Raw genomic sequence first — 20731 nt, forward strand, 5'->3', positions numbered from 1 at the left:
GCATTAACTGATTTCATGCAAGTAGAGGTCCTTCAGCTGTTGGCATGACTGAGAAGAACTTCAGATAGCTTCCCGTTTTAAAAAAAATAGTTTAGAAAAGGCAGACAAAAGCAGAGCACATGTCAAGTTGAAAAAAAAAAAGATCAGGAAGAGCATGTTTCACAGATGTGATATTGCTTAATGGTGGTAGGTCACAACTCAGTACTGTAACTACTTATTTGCTGTCTAGAGGAAGGGAGAAAACGCGTATTGGCTTGACCTTAAGACACATTACAACCTTATCTAGTAGTATCTCTTGAAAAGCTAGCCTTTCTCAGAAGTTAGTGAAGGAGTTAGACTTAAATGTTAAGCACTTTATCCAAAATTCACTGTTCATAGAAACAATTAGAATGTGGAAACAGGAAATTTGAGTCATTCAGCTCCTGCTAGGTGGGTGGACTAGATGACTGATAAAGGTCCCTTCCAACCCAAAGCATTCTATGATTCTGTATGCAACTTTGAAATACTGGACATTTAGAAACCAAAAAGATGCTGTTGTAGTTTTCAGTCTTCTCACCCCAACCAGAGGTGTGGTAGATCTGCACATTGTCTAATTACTCTGCTAACTTATCCTCTAATTTACCTTATACTGCCTTGCCACCAAAAAATGCTTTATTTGGGATCCAGTTCTGTGCGAGTAGCTGAAAATTTTAATGTTATTGTAGGCACACGAGATACAGTAATGAAAACTGATCTGTATAGATGGAGTCATCACAGAACTGTTGGACAGCAAAGACCAACTATTCCTGCCTAGCTAGTTTGCTTACTGAATATTTCATCACAATGTGTGTGTGGCATAATAAGATGACCATCTTGCTTAAATCAAAGGGTACGTAAAAACTAAGGAGCAAAATATCAAGAGGTGCATAAAAGATCTGTTTATTGTAGCAACGGCTCACACTTGCAATACTAAGGATTTTATTGTGAAGTAGGCTATTGAGTAGTTCTGGAACCTCAACTTAATTATTCAGTAATGCCTCTGGTAATAATCCTCTGTGAAATTAAACAGATATTTGCATTAGTTTTGCTTCCTTTTCTCTTCCTGGAGGTAAAAAGAACTCAAATTCAAAATCCTACTCTTTTTGAATTCTAGAAAATTTATGCCTTAACTTTGAGTTAGATTAACTTAAAAGGTTATAAAATTATGATCACAGGTATGTGTGCATTACATTAATAATGATGACTGGCCCACTTTTAGAGATTTGTACGACACTTGAGGCACCGAAGAATTTTTTTTGCAGTAGCAAAAAACTGATTTAAATGCATCGTTCATTATATATACATATATATATACACACACTATCTATTTACACATATATAAATACGTTAAAAAGGTTTTAAACGTAAAATTAGTGGGGACCTTATCAACCAAATGCACTTTCACATTTTTTTTTTTTTTGCTTTCAAGTTACCAACTAATTTTTAAGGACTCTCTTATGATCTTGAATGTTCCCAGGCTCCCCTTTCTCTGCTTACATTGTTAATCTCGTTAAATTTGCTTAAATATATTTGGAAAAAAAGGTTAATTTTAAAATATTACAGTTTTTAAAATCTGAAAACTTGGATAACAAAAATGTTTGTGTGAAGTCTTTTAAATGTACCTTTAATCTTTGGTGCTTTTTTGCCTTTTCCTGGAGCTCTGTGTGTTTGAAGATGCTTTAAAACCATGATTGAGAGTTGTATTTTCTTTGGTTTAAAGTGTGTAGATAAATGCATCTATGTACATGCATAAACTGTGACCATAATTTTTTGTACCTGCATTAAACTAATTTTTGTTTAAATATGCTTTTCTTGGACACCACCATTTGTTTATACCATGTGTTCAGTATCTATACTTTGGACAACTGTAAAACTGAATTCTTGTGTAGGTGAACATTAGAATCACCTAACACCTATCAGAAATAATGCTAAATTGACTTAAAGTAGCAAGTGGGTGGTAACAATAAGTACTGATTTTTATTTCCAAAGACATTGTATTTTCATTAAACTACTCTCTCATACCTGTTGGCATTCTCAGCTAGTTGCAGTATTGAGCAACTTTAATTTGGAGCAAAACGATACTTATAATGTGTGTGGGATAATTCTACATGCTTTTTAAGGATTCTTTAGCATGTTAAGTATTATCCTTCTAGGGCTGGAAGAGGTTCGGAATTGGATTGAGTGGAATTGAAAGGTTTTTTTCCCAAGCATTAAGCATTGTAGGGTACAATTGGAAACACTTTAAGATGTATTGCTTTGATTCAAGAAATGCTGAAGTACATGTGTAATGGAAGCATGCCAATATCTCAAAGCTGCCTGAAGTTATACATGAGCATAGGAGCTTTTTTGGATCAAAGTTTGTGCATTTCATTGATGATAATCATGTTCCAATAACATTCCTCCAGGTGGCTCTAACTTGGATTTAGGCTTTCTTTTTAAGACTGTCTACTCTAACCTGATCATGGTTCACCATAAAGGTCATGTAAGCTCTTATTTTCAAAGAGTTGCTGCTTGGCAGGCACCTTTCACAAAAAAAAATATTGAAAGTGGTCATATCTGTGGGGAAAGGTCACTGGTACTTTGGTTAATTAGCCATATGCATTAAAACTATAAATTGTATAGTTTGGATAATTTATAACATTAAACTTTGTGATTTTAATATCACATTGAAGGTTCAGCTGTACTCATTTCTTTTAGTGTTTAACACCAGTGGTGTGGACAAAAGACTCAAAAGGGGGTGGTAGTGTTACTATTTTCTTAATTTATTTGGTACTGTATAACACCTTTCTGATTAAATGCAGTGTATGCATTTTGGGACTCTGTTAATTTGTAAAAGCTGTTACAGGTTCAGCAAGTAAGGAACTTTGTGCTTCCTTGTTGAATGTTAAATTATTTTACTTTGCATTTTATATGGAGTACAAATTAAAACTGAGCCATCAAACTGCAATAAATCAACAGTAGTGTTTAATTTTAAAAACTTTTTGTGTACTGTACATAGATTTGTTCAATAAAACATTGTCTTTGTTGTTGATAGAAATTGATCTTGTCTTTTGGGGAATGACTCTGAAAGTACTGTTGCAATGTTTATAGTTATCGTGATATCCTAGGCATATGGTTGGTGTACAGCAATCTGGTATTGATGTTCCACCTGTGTGGATATTTGTATTTGAATAGACATTGTATTCAAGTATATCCAAGGATGCCTGAGATTACCAAGAAAACTAATGCAGAACTCCTGAGTCTTTTCTCCCCCTCCCCCTTCTCTCTAGCTAATTAACTATCTGCTTTGGTAAATTTGGGACCTCTTTGTTAAATAAGTCTTTGGAAAGTCATAATATTATTACAACTTGCTTACAAGCAGAAGAGCAAAGCATGTCTGTGTGTGAGGGAGAGGAATAGCTTTTTTGGTCATCAGTCTGAGATGTATGAAGAACTTGCCTATATGCTGAAAAAGCATCAATCAGCGTTTGAACCTTTGGCATCAGGCTATCCATTCCTCAGATGTGACTGTCTTTAACAATCTCGAAAACACTGGCAGCTTTAAGAACCAGACTTCTTAATTTGCAAGTATACCCAAGTAATTTACAAGCATCATGGATACAAGCATATGGATGATATGCTCCCCGATAAAGAGAATTGATCACCAGGGGAAATTGTAATCTGCTCAGCCCAGATCTCTAGGCAACGCAGGCCTGTCAAGTTTCCGATCTGGTGAGAAAAGGCTCATGAAGAGTGGGTTTTAACATGCATATAGGGAACATCGTAAGGTTGGCAGGGCAGAGAGAGTCAGTAGTGTTTGGGAGGAATATATTAAAGCTTGCTAGGAAAAGTTGTATGTGGTATTTCAAGAAATCAGAAAATCTGTGTTCGATTTAATGTCTTGAATTGTATTTATTCGTGCGAGGCAGTGGCTTCAAAATGCAGGTGAAGTTCAACACTCTGAAGCTATTGTGTAAGGCTTGAAAGCTGAATTTTGAGCCACAGACAAGTCTGGATGCAGCAGTTTTAAGATATCTCTGCTTCTAGTTTTTCCTCCATCATAAAGTTGTTAAAGATTCTTCAGTGGCACTGTTACAAGTACCAAATGCTGGCTTAAACCTCCCCTCCTGGGAAGACTGGTTGGCACAAATGCAGAGAGCTGAGCCTCAGTTGTGGCATTTCATGAGTTTATGTTTGTTTCCAGTCTTGCTGCTCTTAGCGATAGTAACTTCTAGTGTGTTTTCCATTGTTTTGTTCAGTCCCCTTGATTGAAAGCTGTAGTCCAGAAATAAAGACAGTGCAATTTATTTTTTTTTTCACGCCAAAAAGTTAAATACTGTCATCTGAAAATGCTGGGTTATTGAGATTTATTATTCACAGTCCTGTAAATTCTTAATGTCCTTTGATCTCAGATTTTGACTGTCTTCTACAAAATTTTGAATGCTGCCTTTTTTTGTTGTTGTTGGTAACTTGAAGCATGTATTTAATTTCTGCTTTGTATAATTTTGACAGGGTCTTTGCTAAAAAAAGTTAAGTTCGGGTATAAGGGCAAGGGCTCTCAAATCTCTGGTATTGTAGCAGGCAAAATAGTTACCAGAACTGTGAGGTATACATAAGCCATTTGATAAATTCACTGTGAAATATCTTAACATACCAGCTGCAAACTTTAGCGCCCTGGACTTTATTGTAATTCATTTGACATGCTAACAATTCAAGCAGAAGGAAAAATTTCTCAATAGAATTACCTGGAGTTTGCTTAGCTTTCAAAGGAAGCGGGGGGGAAAGTCTGTAACTGGTATTTCAGTGAAGTTTAGTTCTTGCCAATCCAAATAACCTGTCTTGCTGGTGCCAGAGCAGTGCCTATGGGACTTGAGAGCACTATCTAGCACTACCTGACGCTATATTCCTGTGTATCAATATCATTAAATCCAGTACTTTGTCTCAGTGCTTGACTTCTGCACTGCCTCATAGGGGAAAAAAAAAAGGGATGGTTGACTTTTTAGGGATATAATTTGCAGTAAATAGAATTTTGAGTTGGGGGAGAGGGACAGGATGGAGGAGAGGATCACTCGTAGTGACTTTCTGAATTATAACTGCAGTTTAATGTTGCAAGGGTTCTATTCAGCTTTTGTTTATATAGGCTAATGATTTTCCCATTTATTCCTCTATGGGAACACCAGTTTACATTCCTTGACAATGATCAAAGTCAAGTTTGAATAAAAACTGTGCAGGTTGTTCTGAGTTATTGGAAAGACAAGATAATTAAACCTATTTCAGAGATTTTTCTCTGTTCCCATCACCACCTCTAAAGGGAAAGCCCTTAAAAATTATAGGTGTAAACCTGCTAAAAGTGATGGCCTTCATTTAAAATAAGAAGAGATCTGATCATTAAAGAGACTCTCCAATCACTGTGATGACAATGCACTTTTCTTCTCTCAAGATTAATGGGAATGTGACCACTCTAAGGCAACTGGCCAAAAAGAGTTTCATTCTCTTTTCAGTAAATGTCTCAAAATAATCTAATTTGAAAAATGGCATCTTGCATTTTTTTTATTTCAAGTCCTAGAATATTCAGTTAGCTATTACTTCAGTGAAGGCTGCAAATCTAAATAGGTTTATTGAAATGTAAGCAAAACTTAAGTGAAAGGTCATTTGTATTTCTCAGATGCATTTCCTTAATTTTAAGCTTGCAGGATTAATTTTAAAAATTCAAGATTTCGGCAGCAAAATTGCCTTGGTGGCAGGTAGGTTGTCCCATTTTCTGATGAACCAATTTTGCTTTGTAAACTAATGATATATAGAATTCTGCGCTGCGTGTTGTGTAGAGAAGTCCTCCTTTAACATGAGTGCACAAGTAACTGGCCTTGTGGAATTTTTAATAGCTGTATGGCAAGGGCAGGTATATGTCTTGTCAACAGAAGCTGTTACATAGCACTCTAGTTGTACACGAGGGGAAATTTGGCACAGCAGTCAGCAAACATTGTGTTGAACCTTTCCAAATGCTGTAGGACTGAATTTTTATCTGAAAGTTAGACTTAAAATTCATAAGCAAAATTGGTTCAACTGTTCCTGGTTTGTTTTGCATTCATAGTTATAGCTCCAGAGAATAGCTGTTTTTCTAGCAGAATGTACATTGGTTTTCCTTCTGGTGAACCTGGGAGATCTGCATGGACAGTATTTTAGACTTTAAAGAGGAAACAATGATCTATTAGGTTGGTGCAAAAATAATTGCCATTTGTAACTACCAGCTTCAAAGCAGCCGATCTCAGCTTAGAATAAAGTTTACTGATTGATACATGAACCATTAGAATCTATGCATTTTTGCCAACAAGAAAAAAGTCTGTATTCTGGTACCATAGAATTCTGGACTCATGGAACCGATGAATTCTTTGAAGGCGTTTTGAGCTGCTGCTTGGTTGCAGAAAACCTCTTGCAGGAAGTTGTCAAGATGCTTAAAAAATTAAGACGGTTGGTGGGAGAGAGGTCTGGTGAGTAAGCCAGGTGAGGTAGAGTTTCTCATCTTCAACTCGTACAACAAAGTTACTTGAAATTGCTTTTTTCCCATCTTTAATTTGACAGCATAATACAAAAAAGAATAAACTGTGAAAACAAAATCACTAGCATAAATACAGTTAAATAAAAGTTTAATCCAAAATAAGCATCACAGTTTATGGTGACAAAAATGGCAATTGTTTTTGCATCAACCTAATAAAACAAATGTATGTGTAACATGGTGGGTAGGAGCATGTTCTGTGTTCGTGTAGATGTTCTATGTTAGGTTTATGAGATCTTGAGGGTGGGAATTTGTTACAACAGATCTGAATTGAGCCTAAAATAAGGAAAAGTTGAGTTGTTCTGTCACATCCTAGTGACAGAACCAAGTAATTTTAACTCCTGTCTTCAAGTGGTGGTCAGTGTATCCTTACGGACTCTAGTTCTTCCTGTTTTGAAACAACAGGCAGTTTTAGCACCAAAAGTTGTGCTCCTCCTTAAAGCATGGGTTTGATGAGGGTGCCTGCTTTTAGTGCCATAGTGAGGTCAAGGAGTTGTCGCACCTGCATTTTTCTCAGCACCAGCCCTCATGTAGCTTATGCACCTTAGCTCACCTGAAGCTTCCACTGTCATCCTTTTTGCTTTTCATTCATCTTTCATTTCCATCTTTTCCTTATTCTTTTCTCTCTCTAACTCATAATGTGACTGAGAAGATACTGCCAAGTGAAGGAGCAGCACAAGCTTCAAGCCTTGCATGCAGCAGAAAGGCAGCTTTGGCTTATAGAACATTTCTGTGTTTTGCGGATGTGTGTAACTTGCTTGGTCTAAGTTCCCAAGGCGTCCAACAGCTCCCTCTGTCCCAAGTGGAAGATTTGCTCTGTGCCACAGAGGCTCACCTCAGATATCCAAAGGTCGGCCGGTCAAGCTGAAGTGACCACTGCAGAGGCTACCACAGCTTGAGGCCTATCAACATTGACTTCCACAGACCATTAATGCCAACAGCACGTGCCTGACCTCAGCAGGAGCACTAAGCTGCCCCCAAGGACTCGAGGGTGGCTGCCGTGGACTGCTGGGACCTGTCGGGAGCCTTGTTGGTGTAAAGCCTTCCTCTCTGAGCATGCTCTGACCCCAGGGAGCTCCTTGGGAATAGTAAGACTAGATGTGCTGACTCTACACCAGTGATGAAAATACATTGTTCAAGTAAACAGGTGTAGGAAAATTCCACTTTCTGCTCTTCTTTAGCAGTGGACAGGTAGGGTTGGACTTGGTGATTTAAAAGGTCTTTTCCAAACTAGCAATTCTATGATTCTTTGCAGCTGCAGCTGGTTTTGCAAGGGATAAGGCAGGGAAGTTGCAGTACACCCTGGGGGCCAGCGGTGGAGAGCAGACTGGGTTCTGAGCACTCTGTAGCAATGCTGTGCTGGCTTGAGTGGGGGAACACAATTAGCGTGATGTGTTCACCACATGAAGGAAGGGAAGGCTGATACTTAATTACAGAATCATAGAATGGTTTGGGTAGGAAGGGACCTTAAAGCTTTAGCATCCAGTTCCACGCCCCCTGCTACGGGCTAGGACACCTCCTATCCAACCTGGCCTTGAACACCTCCAGGGATGGGGCATCCACAGCTTCCCTGGGCAACCTGTGCCAGTGTCTCACCATCCTCATCATGAAGAAATTTTTCCTAATGTCTAATCTAAATTTTATAGCCATTCCCCCTTGTCCTACCACTACATGCCCTTCTCAAAAGTCCCACTCGAGCCTTCTTGTAGCCCCCTTCAGGTACTGGAAGGCCGCTATAGGGTGTCCTCTGAGCCTTCTCTTCTCCAGGCTGAACAATCCTAACCCTCTCAGCCTCTCCTCATAGCAGAGGTCCCCCAGCCCTTGGATCATCTCTGTGGCCTCCTCTGGACCCATTCTTACAGTTCCATATCCTTCATATACTGGGGACTCCAGAACTGGACACAATGCTCCAGGTGGGGTCCCACAAGAGCGGAGCAGAGGGGCAGAATCACCTCCCTCAACCTGCTGGCTCCATCATAAAGTCCATATATATATATATATATATATGAAGCGGTGCCTGCTGCCCTCAGCTCTGTTCGCAGCCTTTTCTTATCTTGAAGGCCGGGCAGAGAGCTGGAGCCAGCTCCAAATTAACAGCAGTTGTGACTGTTGCGAAGTTCACACCAACGCTGCCATCAGACCCGCAGAGCGCTCCCAGCGGCGGCCGCAGGACAGGCAGGCGGCGCTGCGGGGCGGGGCGGCGCCTCCCGCTCGGGGCGATGGCGGCGCTGGGGCTGAGCGAGCGGGAGCGCGCCGGGTGCCGGGAGCTGCTGGAGCTGCTGCGGACCGAGGAGCTGCTGGCGCTGGCCGACACCGTCACCAACCGCGTGGTGCACCCGGAGAGCCGACAAGGTGCGCGGCAGCCTCGCCCTGCTCCCCGCTCCCCGCCGGCGGGGATCGAGGGAGCCTCCTCCCTGCTCCCCGTTCCCTGTTCCCTGCCGGCAGGGATCGCTGGAGCCTGATCCCTGCTCTTTCCTCCCCCGTTTCTCTGCTTCCCTGATTCTCTGCTCCTTCCTCCCTGCGCCTTTCTTCCCGTTCGTGGCTCCCCTCCCCGTGCCGGCGGAGATCACGGGTCCCCGTTCCCTGCCCGGGGCGGCCCTGGGCTCGCGGTGGGGGTTGGGGTGGGGAGGGGGACGCTCCTTCGCCCCGCGGAGGCCGCAGCCGCGGCTGCCTCGGTGCTGGCTGCGGGGAGGCTGCTCCTGCGGCGGGGAGAGGCGTGGGCCGAGGAATTTAAATTAGGCTCATAGAATAGTTTGGGTTGGAAGGGACCTTAAAGATGATCCAGTTCCAGCCCCCTGCCACGGACAGGAACACCTCCCACCAGCCCAGGCTGCCCAAGGCCCCATCCACCCTGGCCTTGAACACCTCCAGGGATGGGGCAGCCACAGCTTCCCTGGGCAACCTGTGCTGGTGCCTCACGCTCTCACATTGAAGAAATTCTTCCTAATGTCTAGTCTAAATATTCCCTTCTCCATTTTATGCCCGTTGCCCCTTGTCCTGTCACTACAAGACTTTGTAAACAGTCCCTCCCCAGCCTTCTTGTAGGCCCCCTTCTGTTACTGGAAAGTCACTATAATATCTCCTCCGAGCCTTCTCTTCTCCAGGCTGAACAAGCCCAACTCTCTCAGCCTGTCCTCATATGGAAGGCGCTCCAGCCCTCGCATCATCTTTGTAGCCCTTCTCTGGACCCATTCCAACAGCTCCATGTCCTTACGTTAAGGATTCCAGAACTGGACACAGTACTCCAGATGAGGTCTCACGAGAGAGGAATAGAGGGGCAGAATCACCTCCCTTGACCTGCTGGCCACATTTCTTTTGATGCAGCCCAGGGTAGGGTTGACCTTCTGAGCTGCAAGAGCACATTGCCAACTCATGGTGAGCTTCTCATCAGCCAGATTAGATTTAGACTAGACATTAGGAAGAAATTCTTCACAATGAGGGTGGTGAGGCACCGGCACAGGTTGACTAGGGAAGCCGTGGATGCCCTGGAGGTGTTCAAGGCCAGGTTGGATGGGGCTTTGAGCAGCCTGGTCTGGTGGGAGGTGTCTGCCCATGGCAGGGGGGTTGGCACCGTATGATCTTTAAGGTAATTTAGGTATCTTAAGGTATCTCTGACCTATAACGTGAGCATCATTGAATATTCTGCCCTAGACAGAGAAAATACTGCCATGTGAAGGAGCAGCACAAGCTTCAAGCCTTGCATGTAGTAGAAAAGCAGCTTTAGCTTATAGAACATTTCTGTGTTTTGCGGATGTGTGTAACTTGCTTGGTCTAAGTTCCCAAGGCGTCCAACAGCTCCCTCTGTCCCAAGTGGAGATTTGCTCCGTGCCACAGAGGCTGCACCTCAGATATCCAAAGGTCGGCCGGTCGAGCTGAAGTGACCACTGCAGAGGCTACCACAGCTTGAGGCCTATCAACATTGACTTCCACAGACCATTAATGCCAACAGCACGTGCCTGACCTCAGCAGGAGCACTGAGCTGTCCCCAAGGACTTGAGGGTGGCTGCTGTGGACTGCTGGGTCCTGTCGGGAGCCTTGTAAAGCCTCCCAGTCCATGCAGGCTGTGACCCTAGAGTGCTCAGACCTAGCTTGCAGTTTGTGGCAAATTGGCAGATCTCAAGCAGGTCTTTTTCTCTCGAAGAACACCCTTCACCCTCCCCCTGGTGAGCTTCATGCAGTGTCATGCCCTTTCTTATGCCCTGTTATTGTTTAAAAATTATATTTAAGACCCATGTGCCTCTTGCTGTTTGCATTAAATGACATTTGATTTCAGGCTTTTAAAGGCTAAATCACAAATCAAATATATTTTGTAGAACCCAGCACTTTCAGGTGTTGCCATCCCCCATCATTTTGTAGGTGTTGAGACCACTAGGGAGGGGGGAGTTGATTTTGCCTCTCTACTCTGTTGTGGGACCACACCTGGAGTACTGGAGGTCAATTCTAGGGTCTCTAGCACAGAAGGAACATAGATCTGTTAAAGCAAGTCCAGAGGAGGGCCATGAAGATGATCCAAGGGCTGGAGCTCCTTCCATACAGGACAAGCTGAGAGAGCTGGGGTTGTTCAGCCAGAAGAGAAGGCTCCTGGGAGACCTTATAGCAGCCTTCTAGTACTTAAAGGGGGCTACAGGAAAGATGGGGACGGGCTCTTTATCAGGGAGTGTAGTGATTGGATGAGGGATAACAGGTTTCAGCTGAAAGAGAGGAGTTGGAACTGGATGATCTTCCAGCCCACATCATTCTAGGATTCTGTGATTTGTTTCATGACATTTAATTTTGTATCTGAATTACTTCAGGACACTCAGCATATTGCCTTGAAATATACTCATCCAAAAACCTTGAATGTGTTTTGTGTGATACAAAGCTGACCTGTAGGATTTGCTGAGCACATTTCTTAAAAAGGTCTTATGCCTGTAGTTTTTGCTTCTTTTTTTATCTGCTTTTCACAGTGATTGTAGGTTTATTTAAAATATGTTAATTTTTAATTTCAGCTATTAGCCTCTTCTTGTTTAAACATACGATTTTTATAGGTATCGTGGTAAGTACCCAACCTCAGTTCAGGTGAGAAATGGCTACTGCAGCTACTTCAAAAGTGAAATGAATTTCAGTTTCATGTTTCTTGATTTTGCCACAGAGCCTTGTAGCTGATTTTCTTAATGTAACATTTCAGTGCACACTATCATTGTGTGACAATACGTGGTGTTTTCTTACAAACCTGGGAGTAGTAACTTTATTAATGTGGAAATGAAACAGATTTAATTCCATCTCTGTGTATCTTCAGGAACCTAGGTGGAAACTCACTTCCACTACTGTGTATTTTTTCAAAGAAAAATGCAAACTTCTGATACTAGAGTTCTTGTTCAGCATACAAGGAATCAGAGCTTACCATAGTTATCTCTCTGTCTGCATTTCTTTCAATTTTCTGTTTATGGAAAAAACCTGACAACTTGCATTTTCTTCAGAAGAACAGTGTGTGCTCTGACTGAATTGTGTGATCTACCCATTTGATGCAGAAATTAAAACTCAGATTCCATATTCAGAAGAACTATAAAATATATGTCTGTTTCTTCTTTCTCTGTGTAGTCTTGCTTCCAAGAAGACATGTGGATGGTTTGTTTTGAATATCCTAGAGCTTTTCAAATGGAAAGTGAAACCAAGCTCAGGTTTTGCTAAGTGAAAGTGCTGTGTGGTGACACGAAGCCGGAAGACCTAAATAATTTAATGTTACAGGAACTTATTTCCTGCATCTCAGGAAGTATAGGCAAAATGTGTCGTGCGCAAGAATCTTTGTACTTCTTGAAGCACTTGAAGTTTCTAAATGGCTTGAAAATATTTGAAAAATATTAGTAATTTCATTTGGAAGTAAAAATTGCATCCTTCAAGCTGAAGTAATACATAATTCTAAGCAGTCATGGATGCTGGAAGTAGGGATTACAAGATAGCAAAGTCTTCAGTAAAACCAACACTTTTTTGAAATATGTTCTTAGGTATCTTCTGTGTCTAATATGATTAGTTTGCAAACAAAATTTAAAGTCTTTGCATTTCATTTAGATTTGTCTTGGTTTGTGTTTGGTGCTGGTCACGAGTTCAAGAAATGGCTTAGGTTTGCATTTTAATCATGAGGAAAGCAACTGCTAACTTAAATTTCTTTACTTGCAGAAGCCATTCAGGCCATTTTGGTTTACAGCCAAAGTGCAGAAGAACTTCTGAAACGCAGAAAAGTCTATCGAGAAATAATTTTTAAGTATTTAGCAGCACAAGAAATTCCAGTTCCCCCTTCCTCTGAGAAGCATCAACTCATTGATTGTGTAAAGCAATACTGGAGTGGGAAGCTCACAACATATGCCTCAGAATCAGAAGAGAAAAAAACACATGCAGAGGTGAGTGCTGCTTTCTGAGATGCTTGAGGATGCTTAGTGTTGCTTTTGCAAGATATCCAGTATAAATGCTCTAATGTACATCCAAATATCCAAATTGTGTTTAGGAAGGTACTGAAGGTCTTTAACTCTTCCTTTTTTTGATTTGGTTTGGTTTGTTTGGTGTTTTGTTTTTTGTTTGTGTGGTTTTTTTGGTTTTGTTTTTTTTTTTAGGTACATAATTTAAAGATATCTGTGCCAACATATCACTTGCAGAGCACAATCTTCTGCTCTGTCTTGCGAAGTACCTTAGTGCATTTGAATTCTAATGTGTGGGATCTTCTCAGTGCTTGGAGTTTTTAAGTTATACTGTAAGCTAAAATAGAAGTTATGCACAATTAATTCTGTGGATTCAGGGACAACTGAAAACACTGTTGTTAATACAGAAACCCTGCATAGCCCCTTGTAATTTTTTTAAGTTTTGGAATAAATCAAGGGTTTACAGTCATCCTTCAGCCACATCAGGGAAACCACTGGTAGGGCACGTCTGTCGATAGTGGTCTAAAATGTTGAGCAGGAGGGAGGGAACAGAGAGAAAAGTGCCTGTATTAAGTGGCTTTGCACTGTGTAGAGACAGTGCAATCAAAGTGATGCTGTCTGTAAGCTGGTTTCCTTCTTAGTCTTTCAGTTAGAGTGCAGAAAGGATTTTAGTGAAATTATATAAATGTACAGAAATGTAAAGTTTGTAGCAGTGCCAGGTCTGTGTCATTTTTTTCCTTGATATTAGTAACACTTAATACGGTGTAACTAAATTTGTTTTGGAAATGATAGATTATTTTGGAGTTCAAAATCTTGCCATTTAGCAAATCCTTGTGGTGTAATGAACTTCAAGCGTTTTATTAGTCTTGGATCTTTACCGAGTAGTTCTAACTAGCCACCTTGCTCTTTCAAGTGCTGTACTTGTGAGACCTACTGGGCAACAGCCCCACCAGCTGGACTGTTAGAGCTCTGTAGATGTTGATAACCTGTTGCATTGAGCTTTCTCTCGGGGATTAGCGTATAAGAATTATAATTTAGCTGAGAATCGTTTTCAAAACAATTTTTTGTGTGCATCTTTTGGAAAAAAAAAGGGTTGCTCTTGAAGGGACACTTCACAAGTATTAACCAAAGTTTTATGATTGAAGGTAAGTAAATTAAATTCTCCGAAGTTGTTGAAACACATTCACAAAGAGTGAGAAATTCAACTGGCTATTTATCACATACATCTTTCTTTGCCTTTGTTTTCTTTTAATTCTGGTGGCTCTAACCGTTTTGAACAGATGGATAGCATGAATTAGAAATTCAGAACTAGAAACAGAATTAGAAATTAAGTACAATTTATTGTGAAACAAATAGAACATTTCTACTTTGAAGTCTCCAAACTTTTCACACTTAATACTTGCTTAAAACATACTTAATTTAGTACTTACTGGGCTTTGATGTTAGCAAACTTGTGATGTTTAGTTTACATCTAAAAATCTTGTTATCAAGTTCCAAATGCTGAGAAGCCCTACACAATTACTGTACGTTTATTTCTTGTTCAAAAAATGCTTTGCCTTACAGTTGGAGGTCATGTGTCTTTATGTTGGAAAGTTTGGATTATTTTTCCGAAGTAAAAAGTCTTACCTATTGTAAAAGAAAGCAGAGGGTAAACAAACTGTGTATGCACAAGTTAAGTAGGCTCACAGGAGTGTTGCTTGAGCATCTGATTATTGCAATTTACAGTGATGCTTCTTTTACAAAGAAGCATCCTCTAAACCGAATGTATTCTTATAAGCAACTTTAAAACCTGTCTTAAATATCTAATTGCTAAGCAACTTGTTTGTGCTTAACTTTCACTGTTTTTCTGCACATAGTTGTAGGCGTACCAAGAAGTCAACTGCAAGGAATAGATCTTTTTCTCAGCTTGACCCATAATAGTGTCTAAAAAAATCTCTACTGCTTACTTTGTTGCAGTATATATTTAGTGATAGAGCACTTGGAGTGGTTTGTCCCCTCTTCTGATACGGTTTTCAGACCATGACTACTGGTTCCTCACTGATACTTGCTTTTGCTACTTACTGTGAATTGGCTTCAAAAGTTTATACCCACCACTTTGTTGTCATTTTCAGCAACCCATCATTAAACTTAAAAATTATTTTGAAGTATTTCTTATCACTCTACATCTTAGGTGCATTTTTGGAGGGCATGTATGTGTCATTTTCTGTTAAACAAGGAAAAAAAGAGCACAAGTGGCTTGTCCATAACCTATGAGGAAGTAGTGGAAGAAGTGTTATGAATAGTTTCATGCTTTCTTTCACTGGTCCATTCTTCTCTAAGGCTCCTAGACAGGACAAGAATCTTCGACTGAGCATTTTCAAACTATTCTACAAAGGCTTGGCTGTCTACTAACAATGTGTACTTTGTCTCACTACTTAAAAATACTTTCTCAGCACATTCAGTGTTGAAGAAAGGATATTATAACACTCTGAAGGGAAGATTTTTTTGGCAGGCTGAGCAGAATTGTCTTTATTCCCGGAGTAAGCCTATGCTGCTCTGTGAAAATGCCTCCAGTCCCCCTATCCTGATGTCTTATTGTCTCAGTCCATTTTAAGTGGTCAGTTGTACAATTTGAAAAATAACTGAGATTGCATAAGATTTTTGTCTATTTTGGAGGAGCAAAGGTATGATTTTATTTGATTTGGGCTCTTTTCCTATTAGAAATACGGTGAAGACTACAAACATCACTCACAAAAGTGAACAAGTACCTTTTGGATGGGTTTTGGCAGTCTTACTACTGCCAGGGCTAAATTTGGGCATGTGATGTGTGAGAAAAATTTCTGGAAGGCATTAATTCTTTGAATATCTGTTCTTCCTGGATTAGTTGTCCATTCTGTAAGCATATTCCACTGACGTAGGCAAAATACCCCCATAAATCCAAAGTATTCTGTCAGCTTCAGCTATTAGGATGTACATAATCAAAAGATGTCTTCCCACCAAGTGCTATTTGTTCTTATCAGTTACATGAAGATGCAGAGACTGACACAATTCACCAAATTAAAAGCTACCAAAAAGAAGAGCCTGAAGGCAAGATGAAACAGCAGAAACACATCAACACAATTGCTTATTTATAAGCACTTTTTAGTAAATTGATATATTGTCCTGGGTTTGCCTGGGATAGAGTTAATTTTCAGAAGAAGTTGGGGTACAGCTAGGGCAGCTGATCCAAACTGGCCAAAGGGATATTGGATACCATGACATCATGCTCAGAATGTAAGGGGGTAGTTGGCTAGGGGGTGGGGCTGGCAACATGATTCGTAGCGTGGTAGGTGATGCGGTTTGTGGCGCAATTAGCAACACGGTAATCACGACTGAGTTTTGCAGCAAGGTTCGGGGGTGCAGCTGCAGAGCATGGCTTGGATTTCTGGATTGGTAGCATGTCAGGTGTTGGATTTTGGGCAGTGAGTGATTATTGGTTTATTTTCTCTTCCTTTGCTGCCCTGTTAAACTGTCCTTATCCCAACCCATGAGTTTTCCCTTCTTTTTTCCTGATTCTACTCCCAGTCCCACTTGTGGGAGGTACAGTGAGTGAGCAGCCATGGGGTTCTTTGTTGCCAGCAGTAGCCAAGCCGTGACATAGACCTTAATGTGAGATCGGCTTTTCAGGTTGGATTTGTATCCTTCTTGTTTTGAAGACCAAGACAAAGCTGAAGAACTACTCTTACTCTATTTCAAAGAACCTACTCAGATTCTCTAGATAAGATAATCATGATGTTAAAAATAAATGAGATTTTACTCTATAGTTTTTCTTCAGGACTGTCTCAGAACACTTGAAGGTTTAGAGTGTTTTAAAAGAAAAGGATTTACATGAAGTTATATTGTTTTAAGTGGTAGCTTGCATGTTGAAGCTAAATAGTTCTAAGAAAAAAATGTGCTTGATTGCAGAATCACGGAGAGAGACAAAAGCCACCACAAGATCACATTCACAATCTAGGAGAAGAATTCTGTCAATGGTTCTTTGAACTCCTGAATTCTCAACATCCCTTGGGAGTAAAAGCTGAAGAAGGATGGGGACCACAGCACTTTTGGGAGGATGCTAAAATGAAGTTGTGTTACAACACATTAGAAAAAAACATGGAAGAGTATATTGGTGCAGAAATGGTTAGCCTTCGCCTGCTCTCATTGGTTAAAGAAGAATATATTCTATTCAACCCTAATTTGCATTCCAATGGACTGAAGTGTGCCATGTCTCCACATGGGTTAGTGCTGGTAGCTGTGGCTGGCACGATACATGGGGACAACACTTGTTTGGGCATCTTTGAACAAATTTTTGGACTTATTAGCTGTCCTGTTAGGCAGAATACCTGGAAAATAAAAGTTGTGAATCTTAAAATAGTTGGACAGAACACTATGGGTCCTGGGATGCAAATTGAAAAACCCTCCCTAAAATATGAGTCACACCAATTGCAAGAGTTATATGATGGGAAAGAACTGACTGTTTGAACCACAGAAATTCTGAGCAACTCTTTCACAACTGAATGACTGGGGGAACATACCACTTTTGGTGCATAGCTGAATATTGAAATGGTTAGGACCATGGGATGTTGTCTCTTTTTTGAGTCAGATCTGCTGGATGGCAAACTGACGTACAGAGTCTAAACTGTTAATACAAGCGATGCTTTTGGTTACCCTTCCAGGAGCAACAAACATTTCAGAGAATGACTTTATATTTTGTACTGTAGTTGTGAATGGAATTAGTTTGGTTATTCTTGCCTGCAAAACATGGTTACGTTTAAATATGGGATGGCCGCAGTATGTCATGAACTAGATGACTTCAGGTTCACAGTTTTCATGTTGCTTCTCTTCAGGTCACCAGTTAAAACTCTTACCTGAGTTGTAACAGGAAGTTGTTCCTTCTGGCTTTTTGGAATTTGGATTAGCAAGTGTCTAAATGGAGATGTGAATCCCAAGAAAACCATCTGCTAGTGTAGGGAGTTTTTGGAGAGGACAGACATTATAATACAAATACAAACTGCTGCCATTTATCTTCTGAATGTGGTTCCTCACTGTGTAACAGAAGTAGTTTAATGGGACAATGCAAGAAACTTTGCATCATACAAGTCTCTTTCTCTTAGGGTTAATAGGTTCCTTTCCTTTTACCTCATGTTTCCAGCTTTGTCATGAATACAGACAAACTCTGTTGTATTTTGTCCTCAAGCAGACAAATTTGAGATGGTTGCCCAGGCATCCGTTTGTAGCACTGACTCACTGACCCTTGTGTCAAGTAGTTGATTTCATGACCTACCGCAGCACTGTATGAACCAAATGCTTTGATAATTATTTTGTATATACCTAAAACAGATTTTAATATAAAAGATGTGATTTTTATATATTTTCTCAAAATCAGAATTTTATCTATGTTGAAGTGTTTTATTACATTGACATTACGTCTTGAGTTCACTGTAAAAATAAAATATATTATTCTAAAATAATTTCTAAGCAAAATCTCAAATACTGCGTTGGAATTTTCTATCCCAATAAATAGCTTGAGTTGTAGCTTATTAAGCTACTGATGTACAATAAATAAAAATCAACCTGAATTTAAAATTTGGAAGAAGCAGTTTCGTTCTGTGTATTGAGAATTGCATTCCTCTTCAGGTGAGGACAAAAGCCTACCTGAAGGCCTGAATGGGTACCTTTTCAACAGTCAGTATGGCCATCTGTAGTTCAACTAAATATTTTGTCATTGGCAGAACTGTACTTTCTAGTGGCAGCGTAGCTATTACTTTAGTTAGTGTGTTAAATATGAACATGACTAAGGGTGTAGTTTTCATTACTGCTGTAAGTTGCTGTGGTGTGGGTGGTCCACTCCCTCCACTCGGGTACCTGTCCTGGTTTCCTTCTTGTGTTGGCATTATTACTTACGCTAACTCTGAACAAGAGAGACTGGTACTAATGAAAACTAACTCCTTGTCAGAAAGGCTTCAGACTGATCAGCTCTGTAGGAACGCTGGCCACACAAGTGCTAGTGTCAGTGTGAGGAACAGAGATGAGAATTTGGTTTTTTTTGGTGACAACCTGAATTTCTGTGGGCTTAAGCAAGTTATCAAATAACAGCCTTCATTAATTGTTACGTTCAAAATGTTTATGCCTGATAACTTCAAAATACTGACTGCAAGGAGTGTTGTGGTAAATCAGCTTTTTACTAAGGCTGGTACTTAAGAACTTGTTCTTACTTGTTCAGTTCTCCTAAACAAAGTACACAAGACGTTAAATTGTCACAGCCTTGTGACCTCTGTGTAAATCCCTGTTCAGCTGCAGACTTGAGTAGGTGCTGTTCGATTTACTGATGACCTGTTGGTGCAGTTGCTGCTGTTGCTCTTTGTCAGGCTGTTAAGAATTTGCATACATTATACTGCTCATTAGCTGTTGATAACTGACTTCTGCGGCAGCTGATTTTGATGTGTCCTTATGGGTTACTTCAAACTAGTTACCAAGGAGCAAGTGGTAGCAGCAGTTGATGAGCAGTTGATGGTTGCTGCTGAGCAGCACTTATCCCAGGCTGCTGCTGCAAAATGCAGGAAATGGCACAGTGTCTGTTCCTTACAATCCCACCACCTGAGTATTTGGTAGGCACTGACAGTCAGCTGATGGTGAGCAACTGTTACTAATGGGTATGACTTTTTATCCTGTGATACACCTTCCTCTTTTTCTCCCAGGCCCGCGTTCTCTCTTTAAAAAGCATCCTCTTCCCTTCTATATGGGTTTTATTTACACTTGGAAAAAGGGATTCCAGTCCTATAATGGTTCTTATGGCTCTCCATCTTGCATGGAGGCAAGAACTGGGTTTTGAAAGCTGCTGCCAGATCAGTCAGCACCGGCAGAGCTGTTTGCAGTCAGGTTGTAAGGGGGGCAGAGAGGTGGCACTGCCTCTGCTCCTTCATATTTTGTGTATGTAGCATGTTCATTTTGTGCCAAGTGAGAGATGTGAGGTCCTGTCTGCAGTAGTGCACCATAGGATATCACAGATAACTTTTAGGCGTTCTGATTATTATTTGTAATATATGTCCTTACTGGAAATTCAGAATTCAATTTTCAAATAATTGTCACATTCAGAATTCCTTTTTTTTTTTAAGAAGAAAAACACTGAGTGCCATGTAAATATGAGAAGATACTCTTAGCTTTACCTTGACTTTAAGGAAAAAGTTAGGACTTGTTTAAATAAAGTACAGCCAAAAAGCTTGAAATATTTATGGAATTGATTTAATCACTCCCTCTAGATGCTGCCATTCAGAGCTGAAGTAACTTGTAGCTGGTTTACCTTTGGAAATAATGGCCATCTTAGTTGCATTTAGGAGATTATGCAAAAATAAATAAAACTTATTTAAAACTGTTTTCGTTAATTTTCCTCTCTTATCACTATTTAGTCAAGCCTCAAGACATATTTTCAGTACAATTTCTTATGCTTATCACTACTACTTAAGCTGAAAAGCTAAATTTATATTTTCTAGATCTATCTCTGCCAAGTAATTTGTTAGTAAGCAAAATACTGACTTGCAACAAAGCGGGCAGGACTTGCGGAATCAACAAGCAAGCTATAACTTGCTATAGTCATATAACATATTATATTTATTCCTATGGCTCATGGAAGTTTAGCATCCTTTGTGTGCTAGGGCCTCGTGGAAGCGCTCAAAGCAGCGCTGTTGGAAGTAGGGACCCATAGAAGATTGGTCTTCCTTCTAAAGGTTTTTAAGTACCCCGCTTCACTCTGAGGACAAACTCCAGCCCCTTCGCAATGCTACATCACCCA

At 40.4% G+C, this 20731-nt stretch overlaps 1 protein-coding gene across 1 annotated transcript; it reads left to right on the forward strand.

Moving 5' to 3' along the window:
• The first annotated feature begins 8769 nt into the window (after positions 1-8769).
• Positions 8770-19304, forward strand: LOC138732438 (uncharacterized protein C3orf38 homolog). Its single transcript, XM_069879053.1, has 3 exons — positions 8770-8902; positions 12707-12927; positions 16867-19304. The coding sequence occupies exons 1-3, from the start codon at positions 8770-8772 to the stop codon at positions 17422-17424; spliced, it is 912 nt and encodes a 303-aa protein (XP_069735154.1). The 3' UTR covers positions 17425-19304.
• The last annotated feature ends 1427 nt before the right edge of the window (positions 19305-20731 follow it).

This window comes from Phaenicophaeus curvirostris, chromosome 31, assembly GCF_032191515.1.
Source record: "Phaenicophaeus curvirostris isolate KB17595 chromosome 31, BPBGC_Pcur_1.0, whole genome shotgun sequence".
NCBI lineage: Eukaryota > Metazoa > Chordata > Aves > Cuculiformes > Cuculidae > Phaenicophaeus > Phaenicophaeus curvirostris.